Source organism: Gallus gallus, chromosome 9 (genome assembly GCF_016699485.2).
Source record: "Gallus gallus isolate bGalGal1 chromosome 9, bGalGal1.mat.broiler.GRCg7b, whole genome shotgun sequence".
Classification (NCBI taxonomy): domain Eukaryota; kingdom Metazoa; phylum Chordata; class Aves; order Galliformes; family Phasianidae; genus Gallus; species Gallus gallus.
In genome coordinates, this window is record NC_052540.1 from 21,903,496 (window position 1) to 21,918,316 (window position 14,821).

The 14,821-nt window shown below is 41.6% G+C and overlaps 1 protein-coding gene across 2 annotated transcripts in view; it reads left to right on the forward strand.

The window, feature by feature from the left end:
- The first annotated feature begins 267 nt into the window (after positions 1-267).
- IFT80 (intraflagellar transport 80) overlaps positions 268-14,821 on the forward strand; it is a 42,839-nt gene continuing 28,285 nt past the window's right edge. Inside the window, exons 1-5 of one of the 2 annotated variants that reach the window (XM_015291771.4) lie at positions 268-332; positions 2,029-2,115; positions 2,416-2,637; positions 9,727-9,837; positions 12,628-12,696. In XM_015291771.4, the coding sequence (XP_015147257.1) occupies positions 2,079-2,115; positions 2,416-2,637; positions 9,727-9,837; positions 12,628-12,696 (439 nt within the window). In that variant the 5' untranslated portion in view covers positions 268-332; positions 2,029-2,078. The remainder of the gene's footprint in view (positions 333-2,028; positions 2,116-2,415; positions 2,638-9,726; positions 9,838-12,627; positions 12,697-14,821) is intronic. The other variant, XM_046898728.1, reaches the window with a different exon arrangement.

Genomic DNA, 14,821 nt, shown 5'->3' on the forward strand with positions numbered 1-14,821 from the left:
CTGCGTGGAAGGGATTAATCCCTTCGTTGTAGAAGTAGGTCAGGGGGCGGCGCTTGGGCGCCGAGGGGACGGCGGAGCGCTCCGCCAAAAAAACAAACAAAAAAAAAAACCACCAAAAAATCATTAAAAAAGTATTTAAATACGTATAAAAATAACGTGAAAATGTGGCTCGCTTTGAAATCAGCGCTCGTTAACGGGCGGCGCGGTGACGCGCTGTCACACGGCCCTGCGGGGGGGGCCGCTCTCGCGGGACGTGGCCATAGAGACGGCGCCGGGAGACGCGGCCCTGACGGGAGCTGAGCGAGCTGCGCGCCGTCCCGCCGCCGCCTCAGGTAAAGGCAGAGCCGGGGAGGGGGCGGCTGCAGGGAGGTGGGGCTCGGCGCCGGGCTGGGCAGAGGGCCCGGAGGTGGGAGGAGCGGCGCTGTGCGGGCGGATGCCGAGGGCGGCGGGCACGGCCGGAGGGAGCGCGGCGGGGGACTGGTCCTGAAGCAGAGATCCCGAGCGGTGCCGGTGGGGAAGCGGGGAGGCGGCCCGCCGTGACCTCCCTGGGGCCGTGCGGGGGGGGCTGCGGGGCGAAAGGAGGCGGTTCTGGCACGAGCGGAGAGCGAGACGGGCTGCGGGGCCGAGGAGCGCTCCTGCCCGGCCCCCCTCCCCGCCGGGCTCCCCGCCCCACCCCGCGCCGTTGCTCAATCTCCCACTCGCACGGCCCGCTCCGATCCTCCGCTGCCCCGGGGGGACGACAGCCGAGGGCGGGAGGGCTGCGTGGGGCAGGCCGGGCCGAGCTCCTGCCGCTTCGCCTCGCTGCCCGCCCGCTCCTCACCGCCCGTCCCGTAAGCGCTGCCCACAAACGCCTTCATCTCCGCTGAGGTGCGCGCTGTGAGCTCCGCGCCGCCTCAGCTGTTGGCGGCAGGTGGAACGGACAGTGCCGTGAGCCTGTAGCGCGGTAGGAAGGGCTGCCAGCGTGCCTGCTGGAGTTCCGAGCGAGCGAGGCATCACCACGTGACGAACAGCAGCTGATGGTTAGGGGTGCAGTGCTGTGACTGAGGCAGGTGGGATCCGTGCACGCAGATGGGACGGTTCTGCTGGCATTGCTATGAGGGACTCCGGGACGGGGCTGAAAGGCCCCTTCGATGTGCCTGGATAGTGAGGATCACAGCACAGCCTTTGGTTCGGGGAATGAGAAGGACGTTAGACATTCAACTATCAGAGAAATATTTAAAAGTCAATATAACTATTGCACGTTTTAATTGATGTAACGTAGGGCTAAAATTAACTCTTATCCTTGAGCGCCCTTTTTACGTGTCTTAAATTCTGCATGGTAACTGCTTGACCAATCGCTGTTTTCACGGTGGAAAAAATTCCAGAGGTTCAGAGGGTCAAATCCTGCATCACTGCTTTCCTCAGTTCCCCGTCTGCTCCCCCTTTTGTGCACCCCCCTTTCCACCCTGAGGGCCGGGAGTGCTCACCCAGCACAGTGCCTCCCAAAGGCTTTGGATGTTGCATGAGGGATGAGGACAGGGCTGTGGGACCTCACTGACCTCCCTATGGAATTACTGTGTTGCAGTGAAGCATCCTGGACATTGCAAGTAGCAGTGGGTGGCAGTAAGATGATGTATCATTTGGTCCTGGCAGGGTTGTCTTCCCAGCAGGGCTTTTCATTCTGCGTTTTCTCACAGTGCTGTCACTAAGCATGAAGGTTCTTGACGAGTTTGTGATTCCACGTTTTCCCTCACTACCATCACAGCAGTGTCTGCACAAGGGAACTTCAGTATTTCCTTTTACCATGTTCCAGCACAGCTTGGACAATGTTCCTTTTACAATGTTCCAGTAAAGCACACCTGGCACCACTTGCTCTTGCCCATTATGCAAGGGTGCCACTGGCTTCTGTACAAACCCTCAAAACCTCATTTCAGTGCTTATTTTGGCACAGTACTGACATAATATTGCTTATTTGAAAGCGTTTTAGTGTTGATATCTTCCTTTTGAGTTTTGGCTGCCTAAATGTGTGCTTGCTCTGTTTTATTACAGTTATAATACACCTGCATACCTTGTTTAAATGTTCCATCTGAACAACCAAAATGAGACTGAAGACTTCACTTTTAAAGGAACCAAAACATATCCTTTATCTTAGAATAAACCACTGAAATCCATGCTATATTCTCATGTAGTTTATCTTCTCCAAAGGATTTTATTTATCATAAATGTGGTAGTAAAGTATTTGTCATGTGATAGCGTTTGTCTGCTCTGTTTCTCATGGAATTTCTACCAGCTTTTCTGGAAACCAACGAACAGGGAAAGAATGAAGAATTTTCTTTCCTATATATAAAGTATTCTGTGCAATGGTATTGAAGTAATGACCATTTTAGAAGTATTTTTAACAATTAAAACTTTCAGACTTCCTTAATTTAATTAAACATAAGGAATTAGTTAGCTGTGTGGGATGGACCACAGCTGACGAGCTGTATTCCTGCAGTGATGATCACCAAATTCTGAAATGGAACCTTCTAACGAGTGAGACTTCTCGGGTGGTGAAACTTCCAGATGATACTTACCCCATAGACCTTCACTGGCTTCCCAGAAGTGTTGGTGGGAAGAAGCAGTCCCAAGCTGAGAGCTTCGTTCTTACGAGTTCTGATGGTATGGCAATTTAAAATATTTATAACTTTATACCACTGTGTGCATGTGTCATTTCAATGCTTAAGAAATTATTTGCATTTAAATAGTCTGAAATAAAGCAATCTTGAATACTGAAACACCGGTTGCACTGATGTAAAAATGTTTCAAAATTAATACGTTACGTTACTGTAGTTTTCTCTGAGACAACATTACTAGATCTATTTCTTTCAGCAGATGTATAATTTTGTATGTAAGGTCAAATTCTGTCCTCTTTGATAGCTCATTTCACACTTGGCTCTTTCATAAATCAGGAGCTTCTAATATGTCTGCATTGCTACTACATAGATATCAGATTGCTTTTAGCTGTCAAAACTGAAGATGACCAATACTGAAATTGCTTCACCATGGTATGTCTTATCAGTGTTGGCCATTTCTGGGACATATCTTCTATGTGTCTTCTGTGCTGTCTTGAATATCTCTCTGAAGCATCGAGTTTTGGCTGTCAGCAGATCTCACATACTGCCAGATGTACGTATTGTTTCTTCCCAAACCTGCCAGTTTTAAAACTAAGCTTACAAGGGGCTTGATCCTTTAGGAAACTTGCCTTTTTGGTTTCCTTATTTTATTTTACTTTGACCTCATTGTAAATATTGTTCTGAATAAAAGCACAGCTAAGAAAAGTAGTCTGTGATACAGGCTGTGAGTGCCTGACTGGGATGTTAGAATGAAAAGTAGGTTTGTGTTGTAGGTGGCCTTGGCTGGCTATGATTATAAGGGGAAGAAATGAGCAGGAGAGAACTAGCAATGGAGTCGAGATTTGATCAGTGCCTGTCCAGGAGGTTAAGCTTTTTAGGGGGTAGTATGTGCACATAATTACTGCTATTGGCAAGATAGTTTAATTGACTTGCTCTCAAACTTTCCACAGTGTTTTCAATGAGGTAAAATGAATGTATGAAATGTTAATATCTACATAAGGACTGTCCAACTTCTGCAATTATGTACACGAAGAAGCAGATCTCGTCAATATACTCAACTGAGTTTATATTCTTTTGTCAGCAGTTAAAGGTCCTGGTGGTGAAGCTGTGTTTCTACACAAATGGTAGTAGTGGGAGTTGCTCAACAATGAACTCAAAGCAATATGCTGCCCTAAATCTGCCAGCTCTTTCAGGCAGAACAGCTCTTGGCCAGTTGTAGAGTTTCCATCAGGATATGGCCATCTGCCCATGACCTTATTGATAGTTTTAATGGGACTGATGGATGATTTCCAGTTAACTTCTGCCCAAGTTTAGCCAGAACCTTAAATTTCTGGATCTAGCATGCTGTCATTGGTGAGTGCAGCTTAGTGGCCAGCTTCCCAGTGAGCCTGATTGGAAGAGGTTTGTTACAGTAGCAGTCTGGTGCTGATGTGTCCAGCCTGGCGTTCTGTATGGGTAGGGAGAGCGATGTATTTGAAGAAGGCAGGAAAGTTCATTCTGTGCGTGAAACTTTGGTGATTTCTCTGGCTGCTGACAACAGTTGCACTTAATAAATTAGGAAGGATAAGAGTTCAGTTCACAGAGTGAAGGCCAAGTTGGTTTTTTTGTTTGTTTGTTTTGTTTTGTTTTTGTTTTTAAGATTTTCTGTACTTCTTATGGAATAAATGCACTAAAATTATGGAGCAATAGCAGGACATTGTTTGGGCTGAGTCTGAAGGTCAGCTCACTGTGGCGTCCTACATCCCCTGTGTATGGGAAGGGAAGATGGGGAGAGAAGTTTGGCCAAGCAGAAGTGTAATTTTTGCAGTACTTGGTGGTGAATTTTGCTGTGCCTATTAGGCAGCTGGGCCTGATGAGGTATTCATAGAACCGTCTGCTGCTTTGGATTGGAAGGGATCTCCCTGGAGGCATTCAAGGCCAGGCTGGATGTGGCTCTGGGCAGCCTGGTCTGGTGGTTGGTGTGACCCTGCACATAGCTGGGGGGAGAGGGGTTGAAACTACATGATCATTGTGGTCCTTTTCAACCCAGGCCATTCTATGATTGTATGATAAATCCCCTCAGCCCCACCCCTGCTGTGGGCAGGGACACCCCCCCATGGCCCCGGCCCCCAGCACTGCAGTAAAGGGGCACCCACAGCTCTGGGCAGCAGTGCCAGGACCTCACTGCCTCTGAGTGAAGGATTTCCTCATGTCTAATCTGAATCTCCCCTCTTTTAGAGCCATTACCCCTTGAAAAGAAAAGGGATTCTTTTCTTTTTTTTTTTTTTTTAATAAAACATGTAAATGATTGTGTCGCTCTATCTCAGTTAGGATCCATATGCACTTGAAAGTCTTTGACCTGTCATTGTCCAGCTTCTGGACATCAGCTTGATTAACTTTCACTTTCTTTTAATGCAGATGCTTCTTGCCTGCATGTGATATAAAGTGAGTTGACTATCTGCCAACTTCAGTGCAGTGGGAGGTTTTTGCTTTTTTGCTTTTTGCAGATGTGTAGGCCCTTTGTATTGCCCAGTTCTGAGCACACCCCTAAGACTTATCATCTTAACAGTGTTAGAGCTGCAGTTGGTATCATCTGTTCAAACTGCAGTCTCGTAGCCTGCCCTGCTTCTTGCTGTGACACGAGGTTGTACAGAGCAGTAGATACCCTGGGGATAACATGAGATATCACACAAGGAAGACATTATGTGATTTTAATTCAATTTATTGAGCTGAATAGAGTAATTCCCAATTTGTATACGTGCTTCAAGTCTAAATTTAAACAAAAGTGAAAAAATAAAACTGACCTAGAAACCCTTCTGTCCCTGTTCCCTAAAAGAATGAAGAAAATGGGAATTCTGTGGTCAGTCTTGTAGGGGGCTGGCAGGCAGGTGGGTACTTGGGAGCTACCTCTGGTATGGTTCAATTAGCAGTGCTGTTACTCATGGAATGAGGCATTTTCACCACAATCAATTCACTTCTTTTTCGTAGCTGTTGGTAAGGGATGAGCTCTCAGCAGTGACTGGGAAATTCAACCTGAAAATGTGGTTTCTGGAAAACAGTTGATGAGATGTATTTGTGAACAATCATAGTTTTATTTGTTAGCTTTTCCTCAGTGAAACTGAAATGGAAAACAGTGCTGAACCATTTGTGAAAGAATGAATGGAGACAAAGCTTAATGCAGAAGACTTTGGAGATTTTCCTCCTTGTGTAATCTAGCACTTTCAATAGGTGCAGATATATGTGTATATATAGAGAGAGAGAAATAACTTGCAGAGATTTTTTTTGCACATGTTTAAGCAAATTGTTCATGCACTTAAAATGTAATCATTTTATTTCTGAATTACTGTGTTTTTAAAATAGTAATAGTAAAATTTAAAGTGCTGCTTAGCTACTAATTACGTAGCATACGTGTCAAGCCTGCAATTTTCCTGCAGCAGCTAATTCATCTCTGTGATAAGGACTCCTGGAAATGTGCTGAATCTGATGGAAACTGAGTCTCATGTCTTCGCGGAGTTGCATCAATTCCTGGTTGAACTCCAGATATTTGTGAAATTAGAGCAAATGTAAATTTAATCCTCTTGGGCTTGCTTCTGGGTTGCGTCTCTTGTGGAATATTGTCTTTTGCTTCCTACTTGCACTGGGCACGTTACTGCTTTCTTTACAAACAGAAAGGAAATACTCAGCTTTAAACTGTGTATTAAGCACAAATCACAAGGAAATGGGCCGATTTTTTTCAGCTTGTATATTATTGATCATTTTCTATTAGATCAGCATTTGAGAGTCTATGAAATGTAATGAGCAAAACATACATGTTTTATGGTCTGTATTTGAATAGGCTGCTAATCTCCCACTTGACGTTCCTCCAGAACTGGAGAGTCACTTTAAACTTGAGGACAGCTTCTGGCTTCTGTACTAATGAAGATAAGGGAACAGTATTTTGCAGAACTGATACTTAAAAAAAGGTTAAATTGAATCATTTCTATCGAATCACTTCTATCTATTCCAAGCATATAGCTAATTTTTTCCCTTTCTTAATTGCTTATAAGATGACAGTAATTTTGAAAGCCAATACTACCTGAATGTTAAATTGAAGACAGAAGAAGGCAGAGAAATCCATTGAAACTTGGCCTTGGAACAACTTCTGCCTAAGAATGCAATGAAAAAGCCCAGTATCTAATGGGTCACATTCATTTGATTCTCATAAGTGTAAGTTCACGTGTTGGAAAAGTAGAGAAATTACAGAAATAAGGATGATAGCCATGATAACTTGATTTGTTGTGCTTTAGCGCTATGGTACACTTTTAAAACACATGATTGTTTTTCCAGATGCTTCTATCTTAGTGCCTAAGATGGGCCTGTTTTTATTTGAAAGTCTATTCTTTCCTGCTAGGCTGCAGTTTGCTGTGCTTTGTTATTGGGAAGATGCCTTGTGATGGAAGTAAGAGCTGGTAGAGCAGGAAGGGGATGCAGAAGGTTGGTCAGTGAGTTGGATGCTTCCCAGTGGAAGAAGGTTCTGCTCAGTGACGCTGCCCATTGTGCTCCTGATGTGGCTTACACAAAAATATCATATTGCTTTGTTTGTGTGTTTGATTTTCCTAGGATCTATCAGGTTGGAGGGTTTTTTATTTTTTTACAGAAATATAGAGACCTCAGATTCACTCTGGGTCAACGAGAGCTGGTCCAATATGGAAAACACTACAAAATTCTCTGTTCTCTTTGCAAGGCGACTCTGAAGGCTTTGAGTTGGAAACTGAAAGTTGATGGACTCCTTTGAGTTCTCTGTGTATGTGAGATTACTGCTGCAAGGGTGATTATTATTTTTTCCTTCCATGAGTAGTATCAGTGAAATACGTTCATGAAGGCCATGAAGAGCTCAGCCATGTAGTGTTTAATAGTGTTGGTGATGCCGTGAGAATGTAATTCAGTGATTAGACGAAGGCATTCTGCATCAGAAAAAGGTCCTGGTTATGGACTGAACAAGTATGCTACATCAAATGAGAGGTGGTCAGAACAAAACATGCTCTTTTGAAAACTGGAAGGCTATTTTGTTGGGAAGGATAGCATTAACCATGAAATGCCTGTGAATCCAGCTACTACTTCTATACAAGAAATGAGAATCCCATGCCTGTGAGATACTGTGTAACATAACTGAAACTAAAACGTTGCCATGAATATGGAAGGACCAGTATTGATAATCTTAGGAAGCAAAGAATTTAGTGAATGAGAAAGAAGCTGTGTTGGCATTAGTTTGGTGAAGGAAAAGTGGGTGGGATTAACCAGCTGTCCAGAGGGCTCTCTTAGATATGAGTATGCGGTGGGGAAAAGCAAAGTCATCTAGTTCACTGTGTGATATCTAAAATGGTCAGTTCAAAGAAACTGATTTATACAAACCATTCTTCAGCATTAACTCTTCTGCTTGGAAGTCTTACAGTGGCAGAGATTTGGCTGAGGATTGTGCCTATTTGTTCATATGTTTAAAATGAAGACAAAGTGTAATTGTATTCATTTGAGAAATACTGCAGAGAGCAGTGGTGTGTGTTTGATGTTTATTTCCTGCCAGATCTAGCAGAATGCTTTTTGTTTGTTTGCAGTCAGGGTTTGTTTTCAGCTTTTGTTTCTGTTTTGTTTTTGAAACCAAAGTGCAAAATAAAACATGGGAAGCCAGAACACAATGAAAGTGGATTCAGGCTCCTGGAAGCACACCCATCCTGGCTGCTGTGATTTTCATGTGCATTTAGTGCAATGACCTCTTAGGTTTTACCTTCTGCTAACCTTGAAAGTGTATTTCTGTACTGAAAGAGTCAGGTGTTTAGCTCCTTCAGATGAGCTGCATTGTCAAACTACACCAGGGACCAGAAGGTACCTCCCAACCTTCTCCAACTCACAGTGCTTTGCAACAGCCGCAGTGCCCAGCGAGCTGAACCCAGCTGTGTGCTGGAAGCTTTCACGTTGGCTGGTGACTGCTGGAAGGTTCTTGTTGATACCACAGTTCCGACTGAGGTATCTAGTTCTGCATAGGAGAAACTGGATTTCAGCTGGTTAAGCTACCTTCTTTTTACCCTCATGGGATAAGCTTATCGTAAGGGCTCTGACCAAAGAAAATACCTTCAGATATGGACTCCAGACACTTGAATATCTTTGGTAACTGAAAGTATAGTCCCCATTCTCTGTGTGTTTTTTCAATATGTTCTGGGATCCTGCTATTTAACCAGAACAGGTAGGGCCTGTCTTATAATTCATATTCCCATGCAGGAGGGTCATATGCATATGTTATTAGTGGAAAAATGATCCCGTCTTAAGTGATGGAGCATTTGCACGCACTCGGTGTGAGGTATCCATGCATTGTTCATCTCAAGGAGTTCTCATGCTGGGAATGGCTTCTTGTGGTTCGCTGGCTGGTAGATTAGATAAATTAATTTGAAAAAGGTTTTGGTTTTAAAGTGGTTAATTTGAATGTGAGCTATTCTAAGCCACACTTTTGTTCTGCCACATGTTTCCAAGCCCTCCTTTGTCTGCTCTTTGGTCCAGTTTAAATTTGATCTTCCTGGATTTAAGCAACATCCCTCATTTGGAAAGAAAGACTTCCTCATGCTTCTGTTGAAATCATTAATAGCTTTGTTTTTGGCTTCTGTGAATTTCCATAACAGCTCCGTAATGCAGGCAGTAAGACTTCCTCAGAGAAACGCGCTCGCTGCTGGTCAGATTGTACTCACTTTTCCATTATCCTTTTGGTGCTGAGTGATTTTTCAGATCTTAAAAAAAGAGAACACAAGGGCTCTCCTGGGCTGCAGAGCGCGTACCTCTGTTTGTTAGCTCTCAGACAATGAAATAGCAGCAGGCAGCTGCGTCCCCAGAGAGACACACAAACCTTAGAGGGGCATGAGCAAAGTGAGTCGTCAAAACAAAGGCCGTACATACCACGAGGGAAGAGCACAACTGATTTGCACAAACATTTTAGCTGGTTTACAAGTGTTTCTTTTGCAAGAGCGCATTTGTTTGGGCTAGTCATAGTTGTGAAGAGTGTGATTGCGTGTTCTGATCTTGGTTTTGTTGGTTCATTCCTCTTGTTTTGTGTATGCATTTACGACAGAAGACGAATATAAATATCGGTCCACAAAATTAGATCCTCTATTTCTATATTGATTTTTTTGTTTAGGGAAATTCCACTTAATTTCTAAAGTGGGAAGAGTAGAGAAAAGCGTGGAAGCCCACAGCGGAGCTGTGCTTGCAGGGAGGTGGAATTCCGAGGGAACAGCGTTGGCGACAGGTAAGGAAATGGAGGGGGTTGAAAACGAAAATAACAAAAGGGGTCCCTCGAAATGGAACCTTTGGGGTTTTTAGCGTGCAAAGATGATAGTCAGTGAAGAAATGGAAGGGTACAAAAATGTAGTATTAGATTTATGAAACGTAATTCTTTCAGTAAGATGTGTAGAACATAAAGACCTCGCTTTGTGTGATAAGCACAACAGAGCGTTTTACAAATATAATATGTCCCTGACATGCATTTAAAAGATGTGGTCCCAAATTTCCTAGCATATATTCTTGTCATATTCCATTAGAATTAATAAAACTAAGTCTATTAAAGTGTTCACATATGGGTCTAGCCTTAAATTCCTTTGCAAGAAAGGGAATGAAATGGGAATTCAAATTCAGCAACAAATAAAGTTAGTTACAGTGAGGGATTTTTAATGTCTTCCTTATTGGCGTATTATCACCTTGTTTAATAGAAATTAATTTGGTACTATTTAATTAATGATGTTTTAGAATTATGAGCATTACTTTAATACAAAAGAGAGTAAAAACATTTTTATGTGATCTTGTTAATTATGTATCGTCCTATGTAGCTAACAGCAAGCGTTTTTGATATCAAAATGCTGAGAAGCTTCTACAGACATTGTTTTTTATACATGAAGGAGAATATTTGATTTTTTTCATGTCTGTTATGACAAAAGGTTTCTACATTGGTACGTTTGTACCTTGCACATAGCATTGGAGCCAGTGAAGGGTACTGAGGCCTCGTGAGCATGTTGAATGTTCCTGTGCTGCTCTTTCTTGATTACTAGGAGCGGTGCAGTCTAGCTGCTGTCTCCTACTTCTTTCTGCTGGGGCTGGGAGGGTGATCTCCAATGTCCACATCTCTATGTGTCTTTTTGTCCTAAATCTTTTGGTAATTAGTTGCTTTTGGCATTTTTGTCAGAAAAACAACAACAGAGCTATCTTGATGTTGAGGGAAGCTAATTACATTTCCTGTGATGTACTTCTTGGTTTCTGTTGGTGGCAGAGTTTTGTGCAGCCCCCTGTTGATCTAGCATAGCTGATTGTTTTGGACAAATTCCAGCTCAGTCCAGAAGTACTGAAGATAATTTTGGATCTGCTTATTTCCAGACTCAGTCTGACTCTAAAATGCTGCTTTAAGGAGCTTTGTCTGGCATGTTCCTCTTAAATCCCAGAGGGACAGAAATATTGTTCTTTTAAGAGACAGATTTGCCTCAGGGACTTCTCCAAAGAAAAAGTTGGAATTACTTTTTTGATCTTGAATATATTTTTTTTGAAAGCCTGTATGATACGCTCTGCGATCAGCCACTCTTTATACAGCAGCTGTGCCTTGGGAAATAGAGGCTCATTGGTGGTATTGCATCAGTTAAAATACACTTTATGGCTCTATTTTAATAGTATCAAATGGGCACAAGAAAGACTTCTAACAATTCTATGCTTTTTAAACAATTTAAATGCTAGATCTGCCAGGTATCAAAACTAGAAGTCTAGTAAAAAAAAAAATTAAAAGGAAGAATGGCAGCAAAGGTCCAGATGCACCTTTTTCCTAACGAACTGAATCTGGGATGTTTAAATAGAGGCACAGAAGTGGCACACCAAACCTTCTAAATTGGTTCTTCAGTTATCTTCAGATTCACCATTTGTCAATTGTGGAGCCTCCAGTTTAACATGTGAAATCTGTTCCTTCTGTCTTTAGACCAAGGCCTGCATGCTCATCTGACCTGTGGGCTGCACACAGCACAACACAGCTCCCATTTTCAGTTGCCATAAATGCATTGCTTGCAGATTTTCAGATAGAATGTATAGAGTTGCAATTGGATATTCAACTCAAATTTGATCATGTCTCTTTACAAGACCTCTCTTTAACAGAGAAAAATACTCTCTGCTTCACAGTCATGCCTTATTCATGTCATTACTTTTGGAAGTATACGCTCACAAACGTGCATATTATCAAGGATGCATTATAGGGAGAGTACAATTTCATGAAAAATCTCCAATGAGTGCCATGAGAACTCACTGAGAATTGCAGCCACTGCCATTGAACCAGACTGATGCACTGGTTTCACAAAAACAAGGTTAAATATCCCACTAATTTTATGTTGGGATTTTTTGCTCTCTCCCTTTAGAATACATTTTACAAGGGCTGCTCCAAAAGTAATGCCTGCTATTTTGTGATGGTGGCTCATGACATCATAGGCAAATGTTGGCAGTACAGCAATAGAGTTTGAACTGTCCTGCCAGTGTCTCATTGCACTTTGTTGCTGTGTGACAAAACAAGTGGGTCCACTCTGCTGGTGCAGGTTTTCACAAGCATGGCATGAAGGGTCTTATTCATCACTTGTGAAAATACATAGCTAATGGTGATGACTATATTGAAAAATACTGTTTTGTTGCTGAGAATCAATCAGTCTATCCAGCAGAGGTACTGTGCTCGTTGTATCTGTTGTAGTTTGAATGGAAATAAATAGGAGGCAATCTTCTTGAAGCAACCTGTGTGTGTGTGTCCCAAGGCAATTCCTCTTCACTCATTGTGACCCAGGCAAGGCAAAAGGTTGCACACCCCTGCCATAGGGATTTTCAGGAGAGGAAGAGATTTGTTGATAACATTGGTAAAAAGCTTAAATATTGTTTCTTTAAAGTACTATCTATTGCCATTTCAGGAAGACAACATAAATTATATTTACCTGTGTAATGACACAAACTTATTTTAACTTATACAGTAACTGTGCAACTGTTGTGACTGTTAGATTTTTAAGTTTTGATTTCTGTGATAACTTTACAGTTGGTGAAGATGGCCAAGTGAAAATCTGGTCTAAAAGTGGAATGCTGAGATCCACTTTAGCTCAGCAAGGTAAGTTAATTTTCTTAAAGTTCAAATAGAACTTTGAATTTGGGTTATGTAAGATAAATGTAAATAACAGACCCTAAGCCTGCTAGTAATGGTTTGATTAGGGGCTGTTAGGCTTAGATATACTTCACTGAAGTTAAAGATAAGACCCAAATACAGTGGGAAGTATGTCTTTGACTTTATATTGGGAATATTGACTTATATGAAGCTTACTGACTATGAGCTTCATTGTCCTAACTTTTCTCATCAAACTGTTCAAAACCATGCTTAACAGGCTTCTTTGTGAATAAGGGTGTTTGACTGATAGACAGTTTATTATTAGATAATCAAATCAGTAGAGGAATGGAGTTAGATGTGTTGCAGTGCTCCTGTTGTATTTCCATGGACTGTTTGTCTTTGTGGTATGTCATATACAATAGGAATGTCATTATATTCCACGTGTCATGTAAGTTGGAAACAGTATCTCACTCATCTAATACTGACTGTTGTCATTATTGATCTAATCGGCCTTACAGTTATTCAACAGCTGCAGTCGTTATGTTAAAATACAGTACTTTGAGACTCTATTTATAACATTTTCTTTTGCTTGCTTGTAAAGGCGTTCTTAGTAAACATTTACAAAGCACGAGGTTTTCTGTAACAAAGAAGAGCATACATTGCCTGTCTTATCTTTTTCTGAATATTATATCCTCTATGAATTTCTTGTCAGGTGATCTTTTTTCAAGATAAAGCACAATCTTCTTACATAGAGTTTTCTCTTTTGTTTTGGCTTGGGCTGGGTCAATTGCCAAAATGTAAGGAAATTGGCAAAAAGATGTATTCCATTTTTGTAACAGAATTATGATTAGCAGTTGTGATATGAGCGTGAAATACTTTCTGGTATAGATTCCAGTTCTTTTGTTTTAGGTTTTGTAACATTTGCTGTTCAGCTGAAATGGTTTATACTCAGTCCCTCCCTCCACATAATTCTTTTTGGGTGACAAATGTAAGGGACAAGCTGTGTCACTTACATTTTTAATAAGATGATTTTTTCCAAGGAATAAAAGAAAAACCTGCCAAATGTAAAGTATTAGTGCAACGTTTTTAGACACCAATTTCAGCTCTATGCTGAGGATTCTGGAGAGGGACAAAATCCAGTTTTTAATATTAAGCCACAGACTTTGCAGGTGAGACTATAAACTGAAAAAGAGATTGCTCAGAGCATTGCAAGAGTGCTTGAAAGATGCAAAGTGCCTACAGGTTAGTTCCTCTGCCCAACTGAATCCAGTAGCTCATGTAATGCATGTAAACAGTCCTACTGAACTGAAATGATTCCTGTGCTGAAATTCTTTGTTGAACTGGGGCCCTGGAGGCCTAACCTTGATCTTGGCTCTGCAACTACAGCTTTATGCACACTGGAGCGTTTCAGTTGTTTTTATACAAATCAATTTAAAATCACCTGATCGTAAAGTCTGATGGTGTAAGCTGCGTATGTGTGTTCATGCAAACAATGTTTGGTGTTAACTTTAAAATGCTATTTTTTTAATAATGATTTTGAACATTTCTGTACTATTTCAGTGCAGATTCTGAGCCAGGTTTTGTTTTTCAGCCTTCATACATTGAGATCATGTGACCTTTTGACATTTTTTAAGAAACCACATGCACCTGGGGTTGGGTTAAATGTCAGACCCTTATCTCTTTCTAAAACAAATTATCTAAATTCTTTCAACCTGTTGAAGGCATTTTAACCACAGGAGTGAATGTAAAGTCTATTTCAATTTTGTTGAGGAGGTTCATATTCAGATGTGATGTGTTTTCATGTTTACCATGTACAAAGACAAGCTAACCAAACTGTAAGTTTTGAGGGAAAAAACAACCTGAAGCACACACTTCTTTATTTCTCACTTGATATGTATTGAGTTTTTTGTGTTTCACGAAGCTTATAAAGTAGTAAGAGACATTCCACTTGGCGGTAAGCAAGTTGAATTTCCATTAATTGGTAAGAGTTTCTGGTACGGTGAGTTGGTTCTGCATGAAATAATTATCTTCCTATATTTGTGTTTTAAGATAAGAAGCTGTGAGGCTCCAAAGCCCTTTAAACTTGATAGGATCAGATTCCCAGAGACCGTTCTGTAAGCTGCTGGCATAC